Source organism: Dermacentor albipictus, chromosome 5 (assembly GCF_038994185.2).
Source record: "Dermacentor albipictus isolate Rhodes 1998 colony chromosome 5, USDA_Dalb.pri_finalv2, whole genome shotgun sequence".
In the NCBI taxonomy this organism is placed as follows: Eukaryota; Metazoa; Arthropoda; class Arachnida; order Ixodida; family Ixodidae; genus Dermacentor; species Dermacentor albipictus.
The window spans coordinates 55,245,295-55,271,914 of NC_091825.1; the positions used below are offsets into that span (position 1 = coordinate 55,245,295).

Below are 26,620 nucleotides of genomic sequence, written 5' to 3' on the forward strand. Positions count from 1 at the left end.
AGCTCACTTGCCTCCCCTTCAATGTGGAAGCTGTAAGAAAGCATTAACAATGAGAGAAAGTCAAGCGTTTATTCGCACTGGATACCAGTCGCCGATGCTCTCACCCAGCGCTGTGTTGTTACAGACAGCCCCTTAGTTCTGTTGACTTTAGGCATCGCAGCAGCGCTGTTCAGGATAATCAAACTGTCATAATGTGAGACTTCCAAAAACCGTGTGCTAAGCGCGTTCCTCTTCTTAATTGAATAGATCAAATGACCTGACATCTTCGTGACTTGGTCTCATGCGCTGTTACTTACCAGGCTCCCAGGTTACATCCGATCTTTCCAAGTGGCTTTAGGCTACACCCCCTTCCCAATCTGAAGAATGAAGACGCAAGCAAAGTCGCGAGCATCTAATCGAAGCAACGCCATACGTGGCACGATAGGCTTTCAATGGGAGTTCGAGCCTGGCACCACAACTCTTCAAAAATACTACCCGCCCCGATACCGAATTTCATGCTGCTAATTGTTGTCAGATGGCACACGCGTAGGATAAATTATTTGTACAGTGGTACTATGGACCCTTGCTCCTAGACACTCTGCGAATATGACTTATTTGACACGGCTGCAGGAGTTGTCACTCAAGCAGCGAAGATCATTCACACCCGCTGTCCTCGGCAGGTAGAAGGGCACTTTATTTCCAGAGCATTTTGGCAAAGCACCAAAGTAAAGAAAAGCAAATACACCCACAGTTCACAGTCATCCCTCACAAAAGGAAACGCGGCCGCCACCGTGAGCCGCCGGGGCTCATGAACCGACGACACCTAGCTTGTGACTTGGCAGTGGGTCGGTCTAAATATATCACGCAGGGGGCTCACTGACCGGTTGAACAGACTGATTTGTCAAGACTCGCTCGCAAGGCATCTCAAACCGCACAGTCCGTCAATGCACACAAGCACACACACACAGTACACACGCGCATAGATACCGACACACAAAAGCACACGCATGGAGCGCTTCGGGCTAATCACCCACAAGAATGCGCCCTTACAAAAGGAGAAGCAAGAAAAATCAAAGAATGTTCTACACTGAGAGAGTGATCAAGCATAATGAGAACCCGCAATGACAATACGGCGGTGACAAAAGCAATATGTCAAGGCTGCAACTAGAGGCGGACGCAATCTGCGATGCAAACGCAAACAAAACAGGTACAAATAGACAAATAAATAAGGCTGTAGTGAGGCCTCAGAGCAAACATTTACAGCGCCAATTGACAAAAAAAGCATTTGCGGAGCAGAGTAAGTGCATAATGGTTTTCAAGCCTCGAAAGGAAACCCGCGGCGCTTTGTTGAGAAACAAAAAAGTAAATGCCTTAAATGTTCAGAGAATCGCAACGCGATGGCATAACACACGTATATACTTTAATAAAAAACGTAACGAGTAACATTAGTCTCGCTTTTTCTGTAGACGACTGATATCGCCTAACTTTTTATTTGTAGTGTGATCCCTTTACACCGTAAACGGTGAGCTATCACGGCAGAATGAAACGCGAACGGAAGAAAACAAACAAGAACACGAATTTTGTTTTCTTTCCATATTCATCACTACTTACAGCACTGGTGTGAGTTCTACTAAAGTGCTTGGTTCCGAGCTCATAGAAGACATTTAGCGCCTGTCTACATTTTCAAATAATTAAAGGTAAGTTTGTTTGCTTGCTTTCTTGTTTGTGCTTTCATTCGCGTTTCCTTACGTTGTAACTACGCCGCAATCATGCCAGTCATGATCGGCATGTTCAGGTCATGTTGAGCTTAGCCGCAGTCATGTGTCTTCACAATTCACCTTCTAGCGCCGAGGTCTTTAAGTATGCTATTGTGAAATAGTAAAATTGATTTGTAGAAGTAAGTGGTCAAAAAGACGTCCAAAGTTTGCGCGAAGTGAATGCATGAGCAAATTTCACAGAGTCATGGCAGCGCACAATGTGCTGCATGGGCGCAGCAGCGCGGTGACTTGCGTTATAACGGCAAGAGCCGCAAACCGCTCTAACTATAACGGCTGTTGTTGAGACGGTAGAGCCTGTGACGCAAAAGTCATAGCCGCCAGAAGTATGTACAGAGTTGTGAAAGCGATAATCGGCAGCACAGTATGTGTACGCAGAAAGCCGGCATCAACAATAACAAAAGCCGCCTTCTAACGCCCAACACGTTAGATGGGCCAAGAAGCTACCGAAGTCATGATCTCGGGTCAAGCTGCAATGAGTCTCTTCCTCTAGAATTTAAAACATTGCAAAATGTAGAGAAATTTAATGACGCAAGACTAGCAGACGACGAGCTGTCTTTGCCTGTTACCTCTTCGTCCTTGTGAAGCATTTAGTGACTCGACATCAGCCATGGATGATGCCAACGGCTGTATGCCCACTAATAGTATGAGTACTCTTTAACAAGGGTCCTTGGGTTATGACGATTTATTCTGATTTCTTCGGCGCGAGTATTTACACAGTCCTCCATCTCGATTATTAGAAAAAAGTCAGCTGAACACCTGTGAGCTGCGGAAAACAATGCAATGATGGCTTTGTACGCAAGGCAAGATGGAGTATTTCGCAGTATCACAATGTAACCTTGTTTTACAAGAACGAAACCATAAGAGCCACCTCCCCCCCCCAAACCCTTGTTCTACTATAGGTTCGTAACGCAAGCAATCATTTTTTACACAACGCCTGAAATACAAGGACAGAATATATACAAACAATGTTGTCGCAGTTCACTGGCGAATACCTCTGCTCAATAGGGAGTGCACAGACAGACATGAGTGTATGGGCATGCTTCAACTTAGTAGTACTAAGCAGTACTCTGCCAAACTTGAACACTACTTGAAGTACGGTAAAACCATTCATTTACTTCGTTTTAAAGAAAGGACGAACTCACACTCATCGTAAAAATAGCGCTGAGGCAAGAGGCCTATCTGTTTCAGCGTGGATATTGTGAATATTCCTCGTATTTCATTACTCCTTGCCACCTTTTGTATGAAAGGTACGAGGCATCAGCGTAGCGAATCAAGCCCTATTTTTTATGGCTCTGGATTACTTAGGCGCTAAGACGTCAATTGAAAACACTGGGGTGACAAGCCGCCAAGTCAGTGTGCGCACGTGCAGTCGAGCCAGTCAAATACGCAGGAGCCGCAAATGGCTAACGTTTGTTTTAAAACGTTTTTCATAATCCGGAAATAGGGCAAGTTCACAGCACCATCACATGACATGGCTGCTTGGCCACGTATTCTACCTAAGACGCAAGTACGCCGTGGAAATTGTTTATCAATTGGATTCAATTGTCACATCTCAGCGTCGCAAGGCAGTACGCGAACCATGGCAAACCTCCAGCAAAGGCGGAATGATTCTTTCGCGCAGCGGAGATCGGACACTTGCCACGGCGTGCTAGCACAGCTATCGCGCAACCTTTTGTTGACTTTTCCTTTATGTTTTCTTCAAGGCTTATTGTAGGTGCGTAAACCTCAAGCGCCCTGAACTGCCCCGCACTTTACCGAAACCTCCGCTGTTTCCTCAGGCACAAATAGAGGTACCTCTAGAAGGCACCAGATTAGGTGCATACCAGTTGATGCTATGCAGGCGGCACAGTACGTGCTAGCAAGAAAATATATCTCGCCATGTTTCGAGTGCTACACCTTCTTTCATAACATCTGCCTCGACATGCTCGCTATTCCTCGAAATAAATAATTGCCCTCGGTTCAGGGCTCAGTTAAACGAATAAGCTCACAAGACCACATAGCTGGCGCCACACTGTGTGAACGCCAGCACGAGAAACACTGGAAAAATTAATACTCGTGAACTTGCGAGTCCTCGCGGGCCAAGAAGCACCCCACTCTCCTACGCTTTCCGCATATGTCCGGCGTTCCCCTAGATTCAACTCGAACCGTCTGTCCCGCGCATAGTTTAGGCGACTAAGTTCACGCCATAAGCCCTCACTTACAAGAGCACCTCCACGATGAAAGCTGCAGAGTTCTGACGACGGAATGCATACTTGTTACAAGTACTCTGTCTTCTTGCATTCTCCATCGCAGCTCCAAAGTTCCTCGTGGCTCATTTTTAGCGTTCTCTTTAGCGTAGGCGATCAGTCCCGGCCATAGACACCCCAGTAGATGAGCGAGTGCACGAAGAACGCCGCGGGGAACACAATCCTGGCGACCCAGTCGACGAGTATGGGCTTCGGCCAGCGGCCGACGCCCTTCTTCTCCTTCGCCGTGCAGGTGACGATGAGCGCCGTCTCGACGAGGCCCAGGAACACGAACAGAATGCTTATGATCATCCACACGTTCATGGCCACCACGTACGACACGCTCGGCATGTGCGCGTTGTACTGAGCGGTCACCAAGCTGAGCAGCGAGGTGACGCTGAGCGTGACGCGAGCCGGCAGCGCCTCGCAGGGCATCCAGAAGGCGGCGAACGACATGAACACAATGACGGTGCTGGGCGCGTACTTGTTGATGAGGTAGTAGCCGGCGCGACGACGCAGCTCGACGCGGCCGTAGAGGCAGCTGAACGTGCCTGCGCAGAGAAAACGACAGGGCACGGCCAATGGCGTTAGCACGGACACACAGAACAGAAACGATTTGTCCCTTTAACCTCAGCTCCCTAACCGTACTCGTCTTGGGAGGTTGCAGCAATATCGCCAGTGACGAGTCGCACTCGTTGAGCCCGATGTGCTGTTCGCGTCGCCGAAGACAAGATACGGTCGGCATTGATGAAAAACTGTCTTCAAGAGCAGCTTTTGGTACGCCTTGCAAAACTTTTTCTTTTTGTGCGTTTTCAGTTCACTATGGTACGTTTTTCTGGAGTTAAATCGGCGCTTAAAGGGTTAAACCGCACGCAGTATACAACACAGAGTATATAGGCAAATTCTTCCGGTTCATCTAAAGCATGAGTCCTTGTGAGAGCTCCCACCCGTGTCACCCAGAGGCCATGTGGAATTTTTGTTTGCAGTTGCAGTTGCAGTGTTTTTGTGCGCAGTTCGATTCTGATTTATAATTATAATATATAACTGATTCTTCCCACATAATTCTTAAATGTCATGTCTTGTAATTTAGCATCTGCATGAAAGCATTCCTTCAAAACGATGAGCTTCTAGTGACGCTTTGATTCCATCATTAATCCTGTAGTTACTATTGTAGGTCATATGTTTATTTTCAATATTTGTGTTAAGCACCAAAGACGCATGAACAAATTTTCGTCACGACTTCTCCCATGGTCGGATCACTTACATCAGTTTAACTTCACACTAAATTCTAGGGCATTACGTGCCAAACCTGCGATCCGATCATGAGGGACGTCGGAATAATTTTGACCATCTGGATTTCTATAACGTACACATATATGTAACAACACACGAAAGAAGAAGAAACACTTAGGCTACACAAATACACTTTGGTAGGAATGTCTTTCATGCTGTTCGGAAAGGGGTTATTTTCACTGCCAGCCCTGTCACTTTGACTTTGGCAACTAAGTGAAGCCAAATAATTAAATTGTGGGGTTTTACTTGCCAAAACCACAATCTGATTAAGAGGCCCGCTGTGGTAGGGGACTCAGGATTAATTTCGACCACCTGGGATTCCTTAGCGTGCACCTAAATCCATGTACATGGGTGTTTTTGCATTTCGCCCCCCACCTAAATGCGGCCGCAGTGGCCGGGATTTGATACCGCGACATCGTGCTCAGCAGCGCAACACCAAAGCGACTAAGCAACCACGGTGGATGACGCCAAATAATGGCACCAACGCCAGGCGAGAATATGGTTTAGAGGAATTAATTGGGCCAATTGGCGCGCATTGCTGAAAAGTTGCAAAAAGTAGCGCCTGTCCGCCTTTAATTCTCATTATCTTTTTTGTTTGCGCTAACTTTCCTCTTCAGCAAGGCAATGTCCTTGGCGCTCTATATCAGCTAGTGGATTAAGATTACTCATGTCAAAGCAATTCCTTGTGACGACGCCTTAAGGGTTCGTCACAAGACACAGGTGCTGTAGAAACACAAAAGTAGAGCGCGCTTACCGACGTCGAAGGACTTTGTGCAATCGCCGTGCCCGACGTAGATAGTCTTGAACTGGGACAAAGAGAGGTTCTTGGTGATGCGGAAGGATTTCCAGTGAAGTATCACCTGCTCCCTAGGGTGGACGACTGCGTCAAGAGAAGAAAGGGAGAAAGAATGCCTTTGTCAAAAAAACAGAAGCGTAGCCGATTGTGTCCACGACGCACGTGCCCCGAGTTTATGAGCAGCAGCTCTAAATCCGTCCACGTTGATCAAGAATTCTCGCATAAGTTTATTTCCATTCATGCTGTCGAAAAAAAAAAAACTTGTTAGAACTGTAGAGAATGAAACCGAATATTGAATGTTTGGTATTTTTGGTATATTGTAATTTCGCGCAAGGAACAGCGCTGGTGCGGAGAGTGTTCCGACATTCATTTCAAAGCATTCCTCGCATTCTTGTTCTGTTGGAGAACGAAAAGTTAAAGGAACTTTCTAGAATGAGCCTCTGGTTCATTTACGATACCATGCAGTCCTTTTTTTGTTCTTATACGACAAAGTAAAACAATACAGCCGCTCACAAACTGCATAGCTTCACGTGAATCTGGTGAGGGAACTAACTACCATGAATGCGCCAGCGCTCGTCCATCGTTTCGTCGTTTCATACGTAATTTTGCAGGAAGAATGAACCGAGTGTGAACACACGTTTTGTATAGTGAAAGAAAGCCTACTACACAAGCGAAGTGAGATCAAATATAAAGTGCGGCAACTGTGTACATCTAAAAAACGTTTTCTGCTTCGCATCTGATTTAACTTGTCATCACCATTACAAGAACGTCAATTCACTTTATGTTAGCACAATCACCGACGCTTAAATTAAAATTGTGGTGTTTTACACACCGCAATTAAGGTATGAGTATAAGACACGCCGTAGTGGGAGAGTCTCCGGAATAATTGCGACGGTTTGAGGTTCGTTAGCGTGCCCCCTGTGCACGCGGTATACGGGCGTTTCTGCATTTCATCCCCATCGAAACGCTGCCTCTGCGGCCGAGATTCGGCCCTACGCCCTCGGGCTTAGCAGCGCGACGCCATAACGAATACGCCATTGCGAGGGTTGATGACCGATGGTCGCCTGAAAGACGTCACTTCTTCGCTTGACACAGCTTCCGTTAGTCCCTTTCAATGCTGTCGGATCCATCTCCTCTTTTTCTTTTTTGTCTTCACACTCGTTCAACGCTTTTTCTTCGTATAGAATAACAAGCAGTCTTTTCACATCAAAAATACGGTGGCATTCGGCTCAGCCGGAGCATGCGCTGAAATGCTGCACTCCCCTTCTAAGAGCGTCTCTTCCGTACACGCACACTGATGGCCTATAAAGATGGGCATATTTTCCCGCCGTATTCTACGAATGCGGACGCAGAAACAAGCGAGAGATAAAGAAAGCTTAGCTCGTCATCACAACCGGCCGTTGTCTGAGGCACCCACACTGCGCCCTCAGGCCATTCGCACCATTCTGTCCCTTCGGACGTCCGACGAGCCGTGACACCATACTTTGAATGGGCCCATCGATCACGCCCTAGGGCATTCTGGTCCTGGGTGCCCCCTCTGCCAGTCGTCTACCCGTGCCATAAGCTCCTCTCTACTGGCATTTTATTCAGCAACCGTTCGGGTTTGCTTATTCTGACTTCGACGTGAGTGCTTTCGTCGGAATATTGCGGATCATTTCTTTTAACCAATATGATGATTTCTTGCGACAGGCATCTCTTCAATATGAAGGACGGGAGACTAAGCGAGAGGAAACCACAGTTGTCTGCATACTAGTAAGCCTTGTCGACATTTTGGTTAACTACATAAGCACAGACCATACGTACGTCACTGAAATGGACCATGCGTGTAAACGCATTGCACTTTTTCGATGAAGTAACAGAAAACCAAGCAGCGGTTGAAACGAACAAACACGTGCAGACATAAGGCGTTCTGAAGTGTAGTCAACTGTACTTCTTGTTCCTGTTCAATTAATATGAAGGGCCCTGCTCAATAGAGTGAGAAAATGATAAATGAAAGGCAGGGAGGTTTACCAGGACTGGGCCCGGTTGGCTACCCAACACTGGGGGAAGGGGAAAGGAGAAGGAAAGATTAAGACTAGAGAAAGTGCACTGTGGGTCGCCGACCTGCTAAATATTTTCTTATCTATATCCTACTGACGTTCACTCAGTCCGGATCACAGACAGTCGCTCAATCACGTAGCTTTCAAATATCGCGGCAGCGCCTTTGTGGCCTTTTGGAGCTGCGATATGCGATGCCGTGGCACCCATGATCTTGTTCAAAGTAAACGGTTTCTTACGTACCTGATTTAGAAGGTTGCTTCAAACTTAGCAAACTACCTAGTGTGATAGGCAACTACACTAGGTATAGGTGATACTTATGTCCTCCGCAAAAGGCCGGGAAAGTGACGCGTCTAATTTTCTACGCAACCTGCTCATCAAAAATTGTATTGTTATGCAGCTGCTGCATAACAACAGCTACGTAGCATCTTACTATATTAGTCCACTGTTTTCTTGAAACTGACATAGTTTAGCCGTTAAAACGCCTGGCTCGAAAACCATAGGTTCGAACCTTGCCGCAAATCAGCGAGAGTTCTTCTTTCTATTCAGGGGCGTTATTTATTGACCGATCAACCAACCCAACAAAATCATTTGCATAAGACCCCTTGCGACCTGCATAACCGCTTTCATCGATAACAAACGCTTAACAAGTCTATGCGCTTTTCCTGCAGCGCTGATCGAGAAGCAGCGAAGCTAGCGTATCGAGTTTCTCATCATCCAAAGAGCGTCGACGCCGCTCCGTCCTCGCCCAAGACAAACTGCTTTAGCGTTTCGTTGTGCAACTCGCGTCCCCACGAGATCGCAGTGCAAGGAAGTGACCTCGCTCCACGCAGTCAAGTGCACTGGGGAAAAGAGCACGCCTTCTACAAAAGCATGCTCGAGGCTCATCCGCGCCCCATAGCCGGACGCATGCTTAAGGAATAAATAACGTCCCCTCCACCGTCGACATCCAGCGTCTCCCTCCGTGCGCTCAGACGGCCTCGGGGAAACAATCTAATTCCTCGCCACGTCGGAAGCAAATCTTGTTATCACGGGTGGAAGGCGCCAGAGCTTCAGGTATGTGCACGACCCATCGCAAACTTACAAACTTGGCCGCGAGCCATACAAGCATAGAGAGCGCCAGGCGTGCGAGAACACTGAATAAAATATGTGCTCCGCCGTCTCGAGTCGTGCCAGTGGACCAGTGTGTCTTTTGTAGTTGCATAATACACATCGCTGTCTCCCATGAAAAATACAGCAACGAACTCGGCCAGGCCCAACGTCTGCGACATAACTTCCCAATCCAACCAGAGGGTGTTACAACAGGAAATTTTGAGAAGGCAGTTCAAACGGAAGCTTGCTTTTCTGCTTAATGACCATAAACAAATTGGAAGATAAGCTGCATTGTAGAGCCGACTACTCGACTACATAGTTAACATACTTTAGATATCTATTTAACGCTGTGGAGAAGCAGGCAAGATATTGCACTTATTGCAACTACTTTTTCAATCCATTATAAATGAATGAGACCAGCAAAAGCATTAACGACACCACAAATCCCGCAAGCAAGCACTCATGAACGCCTACAGGGACGAAACCATGCTTAGCCTGCATGAAAGGGGGGGGGGAGGGGAGGCGAAAGGAGAAAGGCGTGTCGTACTTGACTCCCAACTATGACCATTGACTATCGATCTAAACGTATTGTTTGAATATTTTACTGTACAAAGAACATAAAAATGAATGAATCAAATTTAAAAGAACGATGAACGTGACCGCGAAACCGTTCAAAACACGCGCGCATAAGTACATGCAAGTTAATATTGCTTTCCAATAATATAATCAGCGAGAGAGAAAGGAAATAGACGAAGGAAGGAAGGTTAAGCACAGGCAGTCCAGGTTGAATACATCTCTCGGAAGGAACGGTTGAGAGGACTGAAATATAAGGACAAAGAAACATAAAACATGTCAGGGCACTCTTTGGGACACTAAGACGTCTGCACAGCGATGCCACCAGAACGAAGGCAGTGTATGACTATTATCGAGGGAAGCATACACTCTTAGCACGGTACCTTTTATGGTAACCTGTAATCACGAGTAACTTATAAAATAAAGGTTACATGCGAAATATGTTGATGTTTTAATTAAATGTTGTTACGTATATATATATCTATAGGTTACAAGAGTCAAAATTGACGGATTTAAAGGTTAATTCAGCGCAAAGCGCCTTGTAACCTTTAGATTTTAACCTCTAAAGGACTCTGCAGCGCATCAGTGAGGGGACCTACATCATGGATTGGACGCTTGCTGATAAATGTATCCTAATGTGTTCGTGTCAGGCACGTACCCAGGGGGGGGGCCCGGGGGGGCCTGGGCCCCCCCCGAAATCAAGTGGCATACCCCCCCCCCCCCTCCCCACCGACGCCACCACTCCTCACACATTCCTAAAGCGCTGCCAGATTAATGTTGAGACTTGGCAGCTGTTCATCGGTCAGCCTTATGCTTCCTTTTTCACTCCTTTTATATGGCGGTAGTTATCGGCATCTCTTGTAATGTGAAGGACAGTTTTCTCATAGATTCCGCACCCGCGCGATTAACTCGAGATGCGCTCAGTTGTCACCATCTATTCAATCGTCACGCGCATAGCTGTTGCTTTTGCTAGTTCAACCTTCTTTGTTTAGGCTGATCCTGGGACCAGGAGAGGGATGCGGCTGTTACTCAGCTGGTCTGTACTCTCATGGAACGAGTTGCGGCCGGAAAAAACACCAATTGCGTTTAACTTTTCCCTTTGCTTCATTATTTCCTTGAGTTACGGCTCGCCGCGACGCTGGCAGATGCCCGGAACCATATTCACGTGATATAGGTTAGATAAGGTGGGAAATAAAATAATGTGAAAGAACGTCCATCATGAAGCCCTGCAATAACCCTTAAACCCACAAGCAAGATGACTGTCGCCCGTTACCTCGTCTGTTTTCCCTAATTGTATAGCACTTTTTGTGCAAAATTGGAAACCGGAAACAAAAATCACAAGGAGTTGAGAAATTAAGCAATCTACTAAGGGAGAGAGCCAACGCAACAACCAAACTGCAAGCAAAAGTGAATAATAAAAATGTTAGCCGTTGTTTATTAGAATATTTATGGAGCAACATCTTTTTATTTAAAAAGGAAGTAGAGAAAACGCCGCCGGAAGTGGAGAATAATTCCTTGCTTTGAATGACGCTTCTACAGTTATCGGTCGAACCGCCTCACGTAGCCACTTCTCTGCTGTACTTATGTGGGTGTTTTCTAACCTTTCGCGGTGAGCGCAGTACGTCTAGAATCGCAGAGTCCTGCGCTCTACGCGGTTGTATGGGACTGGCGGCCGCACAGCGTTACGCAATTCGCGGAACTGTCAAAACTGATCCACAAGGCGAAAATAACTGATATTCGAAACTATAACATGTGAAAGACTGAAGAAGCCATAAAAAAATGAACGCAGCCTGAAATCAGTAAAAAAGAAACCTGGCATAGGACAAACCATGATGTATGCACTAAACGATAAGAGGGATAATATCATAAGCAATCTCGAAGATACAGTAAAAGCAGCGGAAAAATTCTAAGCTGACCTGTATACAGTACCCTGAGGAGTCACGATACCTCAATTAGAAACAGTAATGAACAGGATAGAGAAACTATCCTATAACTAGCGATGAGGTCAGAAGGGCGCTGCAAGACATGAAACGATGAAGAGCGGGAGGAGAAGGTGGAATAAGTCCATTTGATCAAAGATGGAGGAGACATAATGCTTGGAAAACTGGCGGCTCTTTATACGAAGTGTTTATCGACTGCAAGGGTCCCAGAAAACTGGAAGAATGCAGACATTATACTAATCCACAAAAAAGGAGACGTTAGAGAATTGAAAAATTATAGGACCATTAACTTGCTCCCAGTATTATATAAGATATTTACCAAAATAATCTCCAATAGAATAATGGCAACACTGGATTTTGTCAACCAAAGGAACAGGTTGGCTTCAGGAAGAGATACCTTACAATGGATCACATCCATGTCATCAATCAGGTTATCGCGAAATCTGCAGAGTGCAATAAGCCTCTCTATGTGGCTTATATAGATTACGAAAATGCATTTGATTCAGTAGAGATACCAGCAGTCTAGAGGCACTACGTAATCAAGGACTACAGAACGCTCACGTAAAAAGCTTGAAAAATATTGCTACATGCGTGTGGTATTTGTTTGTTTGAACGAGGTGCATGGGTGCCATCACTTAAAAAAAGAGAAGGAAGAACGAACTGGGCTCGCGCTGTGAATCTAACCGATCAGCGCTGCAACCGTTGTTGTAAATATAATCTGTAAATAGTTTCTCGTCTTACTGGCTCGTCCTTCGCGTAAGAATATATACAGAGGTTCTACAGCTACCTTAATTCTACACAAGAAAAGCACGGAGATACCTATAGGAAAATGGGTCAGAGAGGGAGACACAATTTCTCCAAAGCTATTCACTGCGTGCTTAGAAGAATTCAAGCTATTAAACTGGGAAGGCTTAGGAGTAAAGATCGACGGCAAATATCTCAGCAACCTTCGGTTTGCCGATGACATTGTTCTATTCAACAACAATGCAGACGAGTTACAATAAATGATTGGAGACCTTAACAGAGAGAGTGTAAGAGTGAGGTTGAATATTATTATGCAGAAGATGAAGATAATGATAAATAGCCGGGCAAAGGAACAAGAGATCAGGATCGCCAGTCGGCCACTAGAGACTGTGAAGGAGTACGTTTACCTAGGTCAATTAATCACAGGGAACCCTGATCATGAGAAGGAAATTCACAGAAGAGTAAAAATAGGTTGGATCGCATACGGCAGACATTGCCAGTTCCTGACTGGAAGCTTACCATTATTATTGAAAAGTAAGGTGTGTAATCAGTGAATTTTGCCAGTGCTGACATATGGGGCAGAGAGTTGAGAATGAGTTAAGGACCACGCAAAGAGCGATCGAACGAAGATTGCTAGGCATAACGTTAAGAGAGAGAAAGAGAGCGGTTTGGATCAGAGAGCGAACGCGTATAGACGATATCCTAATTGACATCAAGAGGACAAAATGTAGCTGGGCAGGCCATGTAATGCGCCGGTTAGATAACCGTTGGACCATTAGGGTTACAGAATGGGTACCAAGAGAAGGAAAACGCAATCGAGGACGACAAAACACTAAGTGGAGCGATGAAATTAAGGAAATTCGCGGGCGCTAGTTGGAATCGGTTGGCGCAGGACAGGGGTAAATGGAGATCGCAGGGAGAGGCCTTCCTCCTGCAGTGGACATAAAACAGGATGATGATGATGATGATGATGATGATGATGATGATGATGATGGTGGTGATGATGATGATGTTGATGGAGGTGGTGGTGGGCCCCCCCCGAAAAAGAATCCTGGGTACGTGCCTGGTTCGTGTTCTGCATTTATGATCTGGTTATTACAAACGTAGGACTTCGGCAGTTCGGGCTGTATTCGGTCTTAATTTCTGTCAGCCAAGCAGTTACATTTTTCACGATTTAAATCCAAAAAATAAATCAAGCATGATCGCACTTGCAAGTTCATCTGCGCGCTGTTCTTTGACGACCCTCCATACTTGGGACACAGCCTTATCTGAAATATCAGCAACGAAGACTGTGTCATCGAATGATGTGGCGTGCACTGCCTGCCGAAACCCAGTCGTAGAACATGACGGAAGCCCCCTGCTCTCGCACGCATTCTAGCCACCATGAGACAGGCATGGAACATCGGTATTTCAACACCAGAAACAATAGCGGGCGAGCTTCTTTAGAAAAAATGAATATGTTTTAACAAAATTCATGTACGAGGCGAGGAAGAACAGTAGAAGAAAAGCACACGAACGCGTTGGGTCTTTCAGTAAAAGGTTGTTGAAAACATTGGATGGTTCTATCACATATCAATATAATTCAACTTGTCTACTAAAATGTCCCTGCGCAGAACCTTTCAGTTGTCTGCATACATTTTCTACCTTTAACCGGGTTCGTTTCATTCCCTGCACTGCCTTGATGCTGTCAACTAAAAATTTCCCATGTTAATTCAACCATAAGCGCTCAAGATGAGGTTAATAGTTAGTGTGCAAGAAGCGCGTGCCTAAGAAAACCATGCCGACACGCGGTACCAGCTAGGCAGCGTGCGTACTGAAGTATAAACGCGCGGCGATGGAGCTGGGGATGCGGTACGCGCTACGCGACCGGCGTAACTGCTTTGAAATAAACAACCTACATGTCAGCGAACCATTCTGCATTGCACTTAGGATGTTTTAAAAACTTGTAGCAACTGATTACACTGCCAACTTTCTTTGGGCATTATAAGCTGTGCCGAAGATTGGCATTACAACGACCGCAAATTTACGTTACAGCAGACACGAAACGCGCCAAACGTTCACTGAAATGAACAGGATGCCGCTACACTCACATAAAAGCGAGCGCCGTCCGCTCCGTTGTCTTTTTAGGAGACATAGACAGATGAAAAGAGCGTTAAATGTGTGAAGCCGCCAACTGAGAAATGAAATCTTTACCACTGTCCAAACACGAAATGCTTCCACCATCACACCAATAACATCACTGGCACCTCTGACATTTATTTCTGTAATTCATTGCTTGTTTTCATTTTTTTTTTCATTTTTGCTTGTGCCTCTAAGTGCTTTTTTCTAACATGGCGGCAGCGAGCAGGCATCAGCCACACCGGAGCGCGGCTATCCACGGTGCTATCATCTCTCCTCCTCGGCCCAATCGAGATAGCTCGAGTTGCACGCTGGGAAGATTTTAAGCGGGAGCGGGAGGCTCGGAGCCGGCGGGAGTGGTTAGCGCGCTGTCGTCCTGTCGTTGTCGTTCTGAGACGGCCATTATATTTGACCTGTTTGGATACCATCCGATCACCATTGTGTGCTGCCACCACTTGTAGCCTGCAGTAGTTATTACCGCTTCTACTGGGAACTTGCGCCATCCGCTGCACCCTCATGCCTTTGTGCAGCAGAGACCTTTTCGGTGTGTTGCGCGGTCGCGGCAACGAGCCGGGTTGTGAGTGCAAGCGATACACCATTCTGCGCCTGTCGGAAAGTGACAACCTGGTGAGGTGTGACTATTGTGACCACGTCCCAAATGCACACGGAAAAATATGTGATCTCGGTAAGCAGATCTTTTGCTTTAAATTATTTTTGGGTGGATAGTACGTGAATTCTTTATAGTTCGCAATTCAACATTTGACATGATGCATGCTCTCGCTTCGCGTAAGTGTTTCTGAAAAAGGTTATTGTTGATATGTTTGCTTCTTTATGCTCTTCGATTTACATTGAGCTAAATTCGATGTTGTCATGTTGTCATTTTGTGCAAATATTGGATTAGACCTTTCTAAAATATTGAGCTTGTCGGCGGGATGAGTTGTGTCAGGGCAACTAAATGACCTCAACAATACGTTTCTCGTACTGACGCCGTGCTTTGGGCTGATTTACTTGACAGAAATCGTTCAGTATTGCACAAGTCGCCTCGCGCACCCTCCGTTAGCCATGCTGTGGTGGTGCGTGACTGCCCGCGCCCTGGCCTGGAGGTAATCTGCGGTGTGTGCAGAGGTCGGGCAAGCCGAGGCGGTTCGTGGTTGCATTTCTGCTTTCTTTCGGTGCGAGTAGTGCTGGAGGTCGCGTAATCTCAAAAGTTCGGAGACGCGTTTAAGGGAGCAACAAACCAAACGTTCGCTCCCCTCTGCGTTCTTCAAGTCAACTTGATAGCGATTGTTCGCGGTCGTCAAATGAGATATGTTCATTAATGCCTGTGCTCGCGTGACACCATGGTTATTAGTAAGCTAATGATTACTGTTACGGCAGGTAAAACTACGTACCTTAGTTTGAGTAGTGGTCTAATGCTTTGCTATCGCTATTAGTGCTTCGCTTTTTGGGTAAAAATGCGTGTTTTTTTATTTTCTTTTAGTCAAACGGGCCAGTAATTTAACATAGGAATCGGTGGTTAGCATTGACTAACTGCGAAGAATACACAATTCTCTTTTTACCGCAACGTCACCCTTTCTCTTACAACTTGCATTCCAATTTCGCACAATGGTGTATAATTATATACAGCGTTGTTCCAGAGAATACATGTTGTATAGCTTTCGCACGAATTTTGCTTATGTACGCGTCTTTTTTTTTTTTGCCTACAGCTCTGCAATGCGCTCTGCATTACTTTGTGAACACTAATGATGTCGTTTCGTTGCGTCTATAATTTCAGAAACGAAAAATGCAGCCAAGGCAAAGGTGCAATGCAATGTGCCAGGCACCGTTGTTCGAGGCCTCAGTGTCACATGAAACTGTGGAAGCTTGCACATCTAGTCTCTCCTCAGTGCAATATGGTTAGTATAATGTGGAATGTTGGCCAAACCTTTTTTGATTGCCTAGTGTATCAAATATTTTAAAGCGAAGCTTTTTTTGCCACTTCCTTCGGCTTTTCCACTGCTGCTGCTGTCGCTGACCTGCACGCGGCGTCGGGGAGTGGTTGAGTACGTAATGTATATAATGTACGCAGTGTACGAGAAATTACATTGTACTTGTACATAGTAGGGATGCGGGAGTGACGTCTGTGAGCCCTTTCCAGCAAGAACTGCGCGGGCGTCGCCACAATGCCCTCTGGAGTTCTTTAGTCGTCACAATGTCCTCTGAAACTCCTCGGCCATCGACACAATTACCTCTGGAGCGCTGTAATTACGCGTTAGCCTGCGGTATAAGCATTGTAGAAGCTGCAGCGCTTTTGTACTCACGTGCAAATTTCCAGAGGGGAGATAGTCAATGGAAAGATAATACAGAGAATTTGTAAAGCCAACGCCCTGACCAAACGGATGAATAATAGTTGATATTCGCTCATGGCGCCTTGCATACATAGTATGATCGTGGAAGAAGGGAAAGACGCCACCAGAAAGCATGCTTCATTTGGGGTCGCTTAAATAAAAGAAGAGTCGCTACTAGACATGGCAACAGTTGCGGAGAAACTGTAAAAATGTTAGTTTAAGAATGAAACGGCACGTTTCTGCTATTTCTGAAAAATAAACACCCTGCAAGTTTGTACATGATGACAACTGATGCAGGCGTGCAGACGCAAAGCTGCACTCAGTACCGCAGCGTCAAGACGACAACACGCAGCGTCAAGAAGACAACACGCAAGCGGCTGTCGAGCAAATAAACATTTCAGCCACGATGCCATGCGCCCGTGTGAAGAATGGCAGTGCTAAATTGCTTGCAGCATACGAACAATGGCGCACAACAATGCCTCGAGCAAACACGCCTCGCTGTTTGGTGTACTACGTAGGCAAACACAAGTGGTGCACGTAAAGTAACATTTAACATCGCATCACGACTGTCGTAGGCCGTCAGCATCACCGCCAAATATTGCCACTGAACGCAAACAGCACAGAAAGCTTTGCTTGCATCGATTCCCACAGTGCGTGGGATCTATATATATTCTTTTTCCTTTTTTTTAACCTTAGAGAGGACTGTCCCAGTTGGTGCCTCCATAGAAAATGAATCGGCCTGAATGCCTGTGCAAGAATCACAGCCTGGCTGCTCTAAAGGTAAATGCATAGCGCATACAGGAAAGAATTGGTTTTATTGGGTGCTTTGTTTTCACTTGTTTGTTCCAGACTCCGCACCGTGGTCCCATGTGGAAGAGCCCCCACTTGACAGCCCAGTGGTTGCCATGGACAAAGAGATCCGCGATACTGAATGCGGCCAAGGTATGTGATGTGAAATATAATGTACTAGTTCATAAGGAAAACATCTCAAATGTAACGATACTAAATATTACACTCATTTGTAAACTTTTCACATATCGTCCAGAAAGCTCTCTGCATTCACCTTGTGATTACTTTTACTCACATCTGTGTTCCTGTTCAGTACTTATATTGTAGCATTATCATTTGTATTGGTCAGTGGTGCGAGTCGAGCGGAGCGTCATTACACGATTTAATGTTGTCGCCTTAGATTTTCTTCCCCTGAAATAATACTAAGGATGGAGGCATTGCTCATACTTTATATGCGCTTAAATTGAGGTATGGTAGTATTTTGGTGCTATTTTTTATTCACTACTTCCGTTTAGCTAGACTGCACGATAATTAACACATGAAGGCACAGAATGTAGAGAAGGAGCAAATTAATGAAATTAGATGAAATTGTTAATTTATATTTAACAATTTAATTTAAATGTGATTTATTGCATTTGAAAGTTAATAAAGGTGAGGTAAGCAAAAACCGTAAGAGACATCCTGCCGGACGGAACGTGCACACAGCCAGCTCATGAAGTGTGCGATGCTGCACCAATTTACCTGGTGAAATCTCGTTAATGCGTATCTTGTGGGAACAGGGCATAATTACGCGCTAAACAGTAGTATCCTTTAGTGAGATTTCAGTTGTATATAGTTGAGCAAACAAACGAAAATTGGTATTATACTGATTACTTTCGGTAAAATAACATTTCATTGCTTTTTCCTGCATGCTTTAATGAGAGCTAAAGGTGAGCCAGTTCTAATTTTCCTTGATGTAGAATGGTTGGGCTCTTTCGGGTTGAGTTGTGCTCTGCATCTGCAGTACTGCACGTTTTTGATAAATTTTACTTCGTCAGTTCACATTATACTGTGGATATTTAATGTTTGATAGGCGAATGTTTATAGGCTCTAAGTGTCCTTGTAGGCTCCACTGCCCAGTGGTGATATCCAGATTGCAGCTCCCCACGTCTACACATGCAGCGAGCAAACGTGTGTTTATGCTGGCAGCAGGCAAGAAATAATTTGGGTCTCGAACGGCAGCCTGGAGCTAGCTGTAATTTATTGTATTTTAACCTACTACATCAAGAACCTCGATTATCCATATGCATTTGCACCATTCCTGGCGCTGATGCAGGAACTTGTGCTTCCCAGCAATGTTGTGCCTAGAGGGCTCATAAATAACAGATTGAAGTGTTTCTTTGCTCTTCTGAAGAAAAAGAATGTGATTTGATTCAAAGTCTAGTTAACAATTTTCACCTTGCAATAATGTTCACTTGTTGCCAGGAGGTGGTGAACAGATGCATCATTTTGTGCATTACTGTTGCATGCCTTTCTATAACTGTTTTATTTAAAATTACTGAGGTAATACATCCATTCATGCAAGTGGCATTTAGTATTGTGCACAAGTATTTTATTTAGCTGCTCAAAATTCTTAAATTCGTGCAATGTGAATTATGGCGGCCTTTCTTTGTCACTGAGTTATTCTAACTACTAGCCTCTAGATGATAGCGTAATTGTGCAGTACTCTGCATAGCAGTGCCCAAATGACCTTTTTCAATATTTATTTTAAATAGGTAGTGCATTCAAGAAGTTTGAATCCCATCCTTGACATTGTTAGCTAGACAGTAAAATGTGTCATGTAGTAATTTTAATAAAAAATTTTCACGTTTGCATTGTCAAAAGGATCTAAACTGAGAGTTCACTATGCTGTAAGCATCACCACTTCCAGCCTTTTGTCATTTGGCCCACAAGCCAGCACTTCGCACATCTCCTGGTTAAGCTTTGTCTGATGTTTGTAAGAGCAACAAGTTGTCTTTTGATGCCAGTGGTGGTCAATGCTAACACTAAGGAAACGTTGCTCAGGTATAGATGGGCTGCATGCATGCATGGCCTTGTGGTCCAGTCTTCTTCTTTAGGTTCACCTATAGCCAATACTTTGTATATTCTTTGCATCGGCTACATTGCATTCGCAACGTCTTTATTGACCTGCTCTAATGCTGCACATTGATGTGTAAAGCTTTTTTTATGTAGTGTCCAATGTGGATCTGAACACAGGTGTCCAGTTTTTGTTCCTGCAATCTCATATACTAATCTTTGCCTTGTTTTCTTGCTTCCTGACAGCAGTACAAGTTTTTACATGGACAGTTAACACGAAGTTATTGACGACATGCATGGCTGAAACACGGTGATATGATTTTAAAAATTCCTGTGTTATGATGCAAGTGATAGTATTCTGTTGAATTTTCAGATCTAGTCATGTGCCAGCAAGGCCTGCTGTACTTCTGGTGTATTCTATGTTGTATTTTCAAATAAAGATGTTGCATTCTGAAGTTAACCTTATACTGCCTGTGGAACTGTCAATTTATACTCAGATTATTTATACAAGCCAACGGTGCCTCCTCCTCAGGCGTTCAAATTGTGTTTTGAACTGTATTTTTGAGAACATTACCGTTACATATTTGCTCAAAAGGTGCCGCACGGGGAGTTTCATTTCGTCAGAAATCCCAAGGGATACAGTATAGTAGTATCATGGTAGCCCTTCGTTGGCTGAAATACAACGATTTAAGTGATTTAAATGAAAGTAAACTTTTGACACCACATTCAGTTGAGCGTTCCTTTTTTTTTCAGAGAATTTCATGTGGGCCCCGCTCTTTACATGGTCCGACGAGCCGGGTGCGGCCTAGCAACGGGGAGGCGCCACCTTGGGTTTTGTTCCAGAAAGGCCAAATCTCCGCATGGTGCACCGAGTCGGCTGCCCCCAAACAACAGAGGTGCGTCATTTCCTTCTTTTGCGGTTCTCTCTGCTTGCGCCTCTTCTTTCTTGCGCGCTTCTTTTCGCGGTCGGATTAAGCAGACGACAACCATGCCCGGAGAAACGTGAGCCCTCGCGGAGGACGCCACTCGGCCAGTCCTTTTTGGACATTGTCTTTACACGTGGTTGCGCTTCGAAATAGTTCACCTATCCACCTCGTGTAGTTTCCAGAGGAAGGGGTGTCCCTGTGTCTCTCTCAGCCTAAGCAAAAAAAAGAAAAGAAAAAACTGCGTTTTGCTGGCAACTTACGCAAGCCGTAACATCTCTTCGACTGCAATGATATCTAGTCAAAAAATTCTCTAGCTATCACAAAGCACAACAAGGAGGAGTGCGAGAGTACAGATCTCCACTTACGAATGGCATAGCAAGTGACAGACGCATACTGTTTTTGGCTACAATTGTGTAGCTATTAGCAATAAATGAAGCAAATTTTTGCTTTGCTTATGAACAACGGCAAGTGTTCAGGCCGTTTACCCGTGCTGTGTTTTTCTCCTGCGCATGCATTTGCGTTTACTGTGTGGATTGTACCAAGGGTATCATTCAGCATGCAAAAATTAAAAAGTAGAATCAGTGAGTTGAAATTCATTTTTTTTTTCATTTTCGCGTGCTAGATGATACCTTAGGAACAATCCACCGAGTAAACACAAACGCATGTGCAGGAGGATAAAAACCGCAACAGCGTGAGCCAAAAGTCTGAACACTTGTCGTTGGCAAAGCGAAAATTTGCCTCATTTATTGATTAGCAGCTACAGAACTGTAGCCCAAAAAAATGAGTCTATCACTTACAATATACTATTCAAAAGTAAAGAAATTTCTCTGGCTCCCGCGGTCACCTTTGTTGTACTTTTTGGGGTAGTAGGCTGCATTTTGTCTTAATATTTTCTAGGCCAAACAAGAGATGTTGCGGTATGCGTAAGGTCTAAGTTGCCTGCAAAACGCAATGTTTCTTTTTTTTCTTTTTTCTTACTTAGGTTCAGAGAGACACAGCGACACCCTTTGTCCCGAAAACCGCACGAGGTGGACACGTGAACTATTTCGAAGCGCAAGCGCATGTAAAGGCAGCGTCCGGAAAGGACTGGCCGAGGGGCTTCCTCCGCGAAGGCTCACATTTCTCCGCGCCCGGTTGTAGTCTGCTTAATCCGGCCGCGGAAAGAAGCGCGCAAGAAAGAAGAGGCGCAAGCAGAAAGAAGCGCGAAAGAAGGAAGAGACGCACCTTTGTTGCTAGGCGACAACTGCCTTGGCGGAGCATGCGCAGAGCAACGGGCTTTTATGAAACATACCGCAGAAAGAAGAGCCGCGTCCCCGTTGCTAGGCGACAGCGGCTCTATATACGGAGCATGCGCAGCACGGTGTCCATCTGGGACCTCCTGCAAGCCGCTTTGTGTGAACATTTTAATCGTTCAACCGGTATATTGTAAAAGTAACCTTTATATTTAGGCAAAGACACTCAATACTGTATGCCTATACTAGAGGTTAAAGTGTTGTAACCTCTAGTTGAGGTGCACGCTTTCTTACCTTTAATAGAAGTTAAATTTGTAAAGGTTGATTTGTAACTTATAAGTTAAAGGTGCACAAATCTGTGAGAATGTACCCCTTTAGTAAAGGTTACCGTGCTAAGAGTGTAGTGACAACAGGTGTAAGCACAGCGTACTCCACATAAAGATTCTGAGAGAGAGAGAGAGAGCAAATGATAAATGAAAGGTAGGGAGGTTAACTAGGACTGAGCCCGGTTGGCTACCCTACACTGGGGAAAGGGAAACGGGTACGGAAAGATTAAAGAAAGAAGAGAAAGTCCACTGGGGATATCGTCGTCACTCAGTCCGGATTACAGACGCTGACTCAATCCTGTATCTTTCAAATATCGCAGCAGCGCTTTTGTGGCCTTTTGTAGCTGCGATATGCAAGGCCATGGTCCCAAGATTCTGTATGGTCTATGCCACTATAGTGCATACCTATTATGAACGATTGCGCTGGAACGGGCACGCATCATGTGGCGCATACTAAGTGACCAAGTCAAAGTAAATTAAGGAATCCGTTGCATATAAAGAGCTATTGCATTAAATGTTCGATGTGCTTTAGAGATACCGGTGAGCAGACATTGTATGTTCAGGTTATATGTAGCAATCTAAGTTTCATTACGCAAGACAGGCTATATACACATATAAACGCATTTACTCGAATCTACGCCCATAGTTCTTTTTTTTTTCAAATACTCATATACCAAACTCTAAGGGCGGCTTAGGTTCGAAGGTATTAAAGAACGCACCAGTTTTTAGTGCATATTAACAAATATGGTGCGTAGCTTGCACCCTCTAGAAAAGTCAATATCGCAGCTGCTACTAGACATGCCAGAAGCCCATTGAAATACACGAGTGACGTCACCATTTTGACCTGTGTCACCTGTGTCGTATCAGCGTGCGGCGTGGCGTTATCCCAATGGCACTAAACAGGCGATGCCACTATAGTGCCACTTTCAGACGAAAGGTTGTGCAGTCGCAGTCATCGCCAAACACTCAAGCCAGGTGGGACATAAACATGGATGACGAAAACGTCCGTCGTAGGAAGCGGCAACGAGAGTTGCACTTTCCGTGCGCCACATCAAGAAGTTGCATTTACCAGACCACAAAAGCTGTCCCCACGAAGTGGATACAGTTTTGGCAGACATCGTTCGGACGCAGAGAGCAAGCTGCCCTTCCAGTAACCACAAAAGCGCTCCAAGCGAAAGCGAGGCAACTTTTAAGGGAGCGAGGCCTAGCGCTAAGGGATTTCAAAGACAGCCGCGGCTGGATTCAGAAATTGATATAGCGCTTCGGCTTCAGCCTCCGACGCCGAATTTCAGTCACTTAGAAGCTGCAAAGCCATCTTGAAGAAAAGCTGGTAGCCTTACAGCACTATGTACTGAGAAAGAGAGAGGTGAGGTGCTACAGCGTAGTGCAAATCAGCAACGCCGACAAGACGGCTCTTTATGTTGACATGCCGGTGGCGTACACCCTTGATGAAAAAAACTACCAAGAATACGAAGGTGCGCTCTGTGGCCTATGAGATGCAGCGCGCAACCGTGATTCTATGATGCACAGATTCCGTGCATAAACTACCTCCCTATTTTACATTTAAAAGAGAGACACTGCCGGCTCGGGAAGCTTACCCCAGAAAACGTGATTGTGTGGGCAAACGAAAAACGGCTGGATGCCGGGTGCCATGGTAGAGGAGTGAATAAAAATTATGTGGCAACGCCGTCCAGGAGCCCTGTCGCCGAAGAACTATCTCCTTGTCCTCGACTCGTATTGTGGGCCCTTGACCGAATACGTGAAGGCTGCGCTTCCTTAAGCGAACACGGACCTCGCTGTTATACAGGGCGGCATGACAGGCCAGTTGCAACAACTATATGCCTACAGCAACAAACCCTTCAAGGGTCGTCTGCGGAAGTACTACACGGACTAGTTGAATGACGAAGACCATAAGCTGACGCCAACGGGCCGCATCAAATGAGCATCCCTATCGCAAGTAGTGGGCGCGGTGTCTGCAGCGTGTGCATGACATCCCAGGAACTTTGATCGTGCGCCTCTTCGAAACGGGCGGCATTTCTAATGCGCTTGATGGTACTGAGGATAGTGCACTGTTGGAAGATGATAGCTAGCGATAAAGAAGATAGCGAGGAGGCTAGTATCAATGATAACGTAGAATGTGGTCGGTGTGTTCATATTCAATAAATGCCGTTTTCAAGTTGTGAGCGCTGCCCTCGCGTTTTTGTTCGGCCTACCTTCAAGCTAAATTTTTCATGTGGCTTCGGACTTTTGGGGGTCGGCGTGAAATCAAGGCTAGCCCAGATTCGAGAAATTACGATATTATATATATATATATATATATATATATATATATATATATATATATATGAAGTAAACCCGCCCCTCTTGCACATGTATGCCTACTGAAGAGGAAGACGAAGGACCGTGCCGTGATCGCGAGTGAGCCGCGTGCAACGCACAGTCCCTGCCAATTCCATAGATATTCGGAGATTTATGCTCCACATTAATTTGGAGTAATACACCCATTTCATGGCCAATACCCCATCGTGGGTAGGAACCACACGCGTGATAGGCAACAACAACACCAACAGCCCTTACAGTGCCTTCCTGTACTTAACACTCCAGCAACGTTGGCGACGACAATAAACCTCGTCGCATTTGGTGGAGGTTGCCGAGATCCTTCGCCTCGTCCCGGAGCTAATGGGTGGGAGCTAATAACAAATGAGATGACCAGTCTAAGCTGACCCACGCACCTTTCTACCTCGCCGACGTAGCCAAGCTTTCGTCCTTCAACCACGAATTCGACTTTACAAGGTGGTCAGCGTTTAAGACCCTTTTTGCCCAGCTCTGCCTAAGCTACGCGCTAAACAGCGTCTACGCCAGCGCGCACAGCAGCCTGGAGTGACATTCCCCAGCTACATCAAGGACGTTCTCGATTTGTAGGAGCGGGTAAATCGCAACATGTCAGAGGATGAAAAGATCAACCATATCCTCAATGGCATCGAGGACGCCGCATTCCAGATGTTGCTGGCAAAAAGCCCAACTAACGTATCCGTCCTTATCAACCTCTGCCACTGCTTTGACGAGCTGCGCCGCCAAAGTTCCATCACCCGCCAGAACATTCAGCACGCTGATTCCGTCTCGAGCGTTGCGGTTTCTACCGACCTGACCAACTCAACCCTCTCGCAGGATATTAGATTATATTCGTGAAGAGGTGGCCAGGCAGCTCTCGCTGCTGCCTCACAGCGACGCACCTACGGCAGCTTTGCCTCCAACGCTGCTGCAAGCCATCGGGACTCACATATCTGAAGCGCTTCCTGCAGCTCCTGCAACCCCCCCTCACCCTATCCTATGAGATTATTCAGAATGGACTAATTGAATTCTTAATTAATTACTTTACGGCACATATTGCAATTTATGAATTCTAGCTGGCGAACCTGCAAGACGTATCCACTTCAATTACCAGGGCGACACCAGTTTGGAGATATTTACGAAAGCGTGGAACGAAATACATGGGCGTTTGAGTTATTTTTGTGCTTCATTTCATGAAACAGAATTTTGTTAGAAAAATAGGTGAAAGAAGAGTGCATTTTTAGGGCAAGTTTGATGGCGCATATCTCAAAACTGGCGCCATTCAGAAAACTCATTCCAAGTGGATATGCCTTGCACACTCACTGGCTACGACCCGTAAATTAGAATACTTGCCGTAAATTAAATAATTCAAAAGTTAATTAGTGAATTTTAGCAATTAGTTGAACGTGTCTTTCTATTTCTCGTGCAAGTAATGTCCGCCTCTGAATAATCCAGCTCGAGGACTAAAATTAGGCTATCTGCAACGGGCTATTTCTTTAATTTCATAAAACTTAAACATGATCAACCTGTACATATATGATGTGAATATTATATGTGCTCCAAATGCAATTATCGGCGAACGGGATTCTAGGACCCCGGGTTGCTGACCGATAAAGTATTGCCAGCAAGCGCACCTCTGTTCTGCGCTTACGCAATGCCCCCGCCCGACACAAAGCATCGCGTACAGGGTGAACTGTCACAAGGAGCACAAAATGGTTCCGACAAACCATAGAACCATCAATGAGAACTCTATACGGCATCTAAGTCTAACTGATCATACAATGGCCTCCCTAATAAAGGACGTCATCTCACGAATATCCTACGGCTAAAGGTTTTCGCATCCATCTAATATAAGTGGACATATGGCACCGATAGCCGGCTTTCGCACTCTTTTCGTGTCTGCTAGTGCACTGGGCGTACACAGGGGAGAAGCCAAGAGGGTCATGCCCGGCCCAAAAGTTCAGCGTAGCGGCGGCGAAAGGGCTTCACACTGCACCCTGTGGCATCTCCGGTAGGCTACGCAATTCCGCACACTGCTGCCGTGCGCAGCAGACGCACC

The 26,620-nt window shown here is 45.5% G+C and overlaps 1 protein-coding gene and 1 long non-coding RNA gene across 2 annotated transcripts in view; one reads left to right on the top strand and one right to left on the bottom strand.

Moving 5' to 3' along the window:
• Positions 1–649: 649 nt before the first annotated feature.
• The window catches only part of LOC135913274 (glycine receptor subunit alpha-2-like), a 102,709-nt gene continuing 76,738 nt past the window's right edge, over positions 650–26,620 (bottom strand). Inside the window, exons 5-6 of the mRNA XM_065445863.2 lie at positions 6,030–6,155; positions 650–4,533 (exon numbers count right to left, since the gene is read on the bottom strand). Of these exons, the coding sequence (XP_065301935.1) occupies positions 4,100–4,533; positions 6,030–6,155 (560 nt within the window). The 3' untranslated portion in view covers positions 650–4,099. The remainder of the gene's footprint in view (positions 4,534–6,029; positions 6,156–26,620) is intronic.
• Positions 17,781–20,211, top strand: LOC135913275 (uncharacterized). The gene is made up of 2 exons (XR_010567940.1): positions 17,781–17,844; positions 19,993–20,211. It is a non-coding gene; the product is annotated as an uncharacterized lncRNA (long non-coding RNA).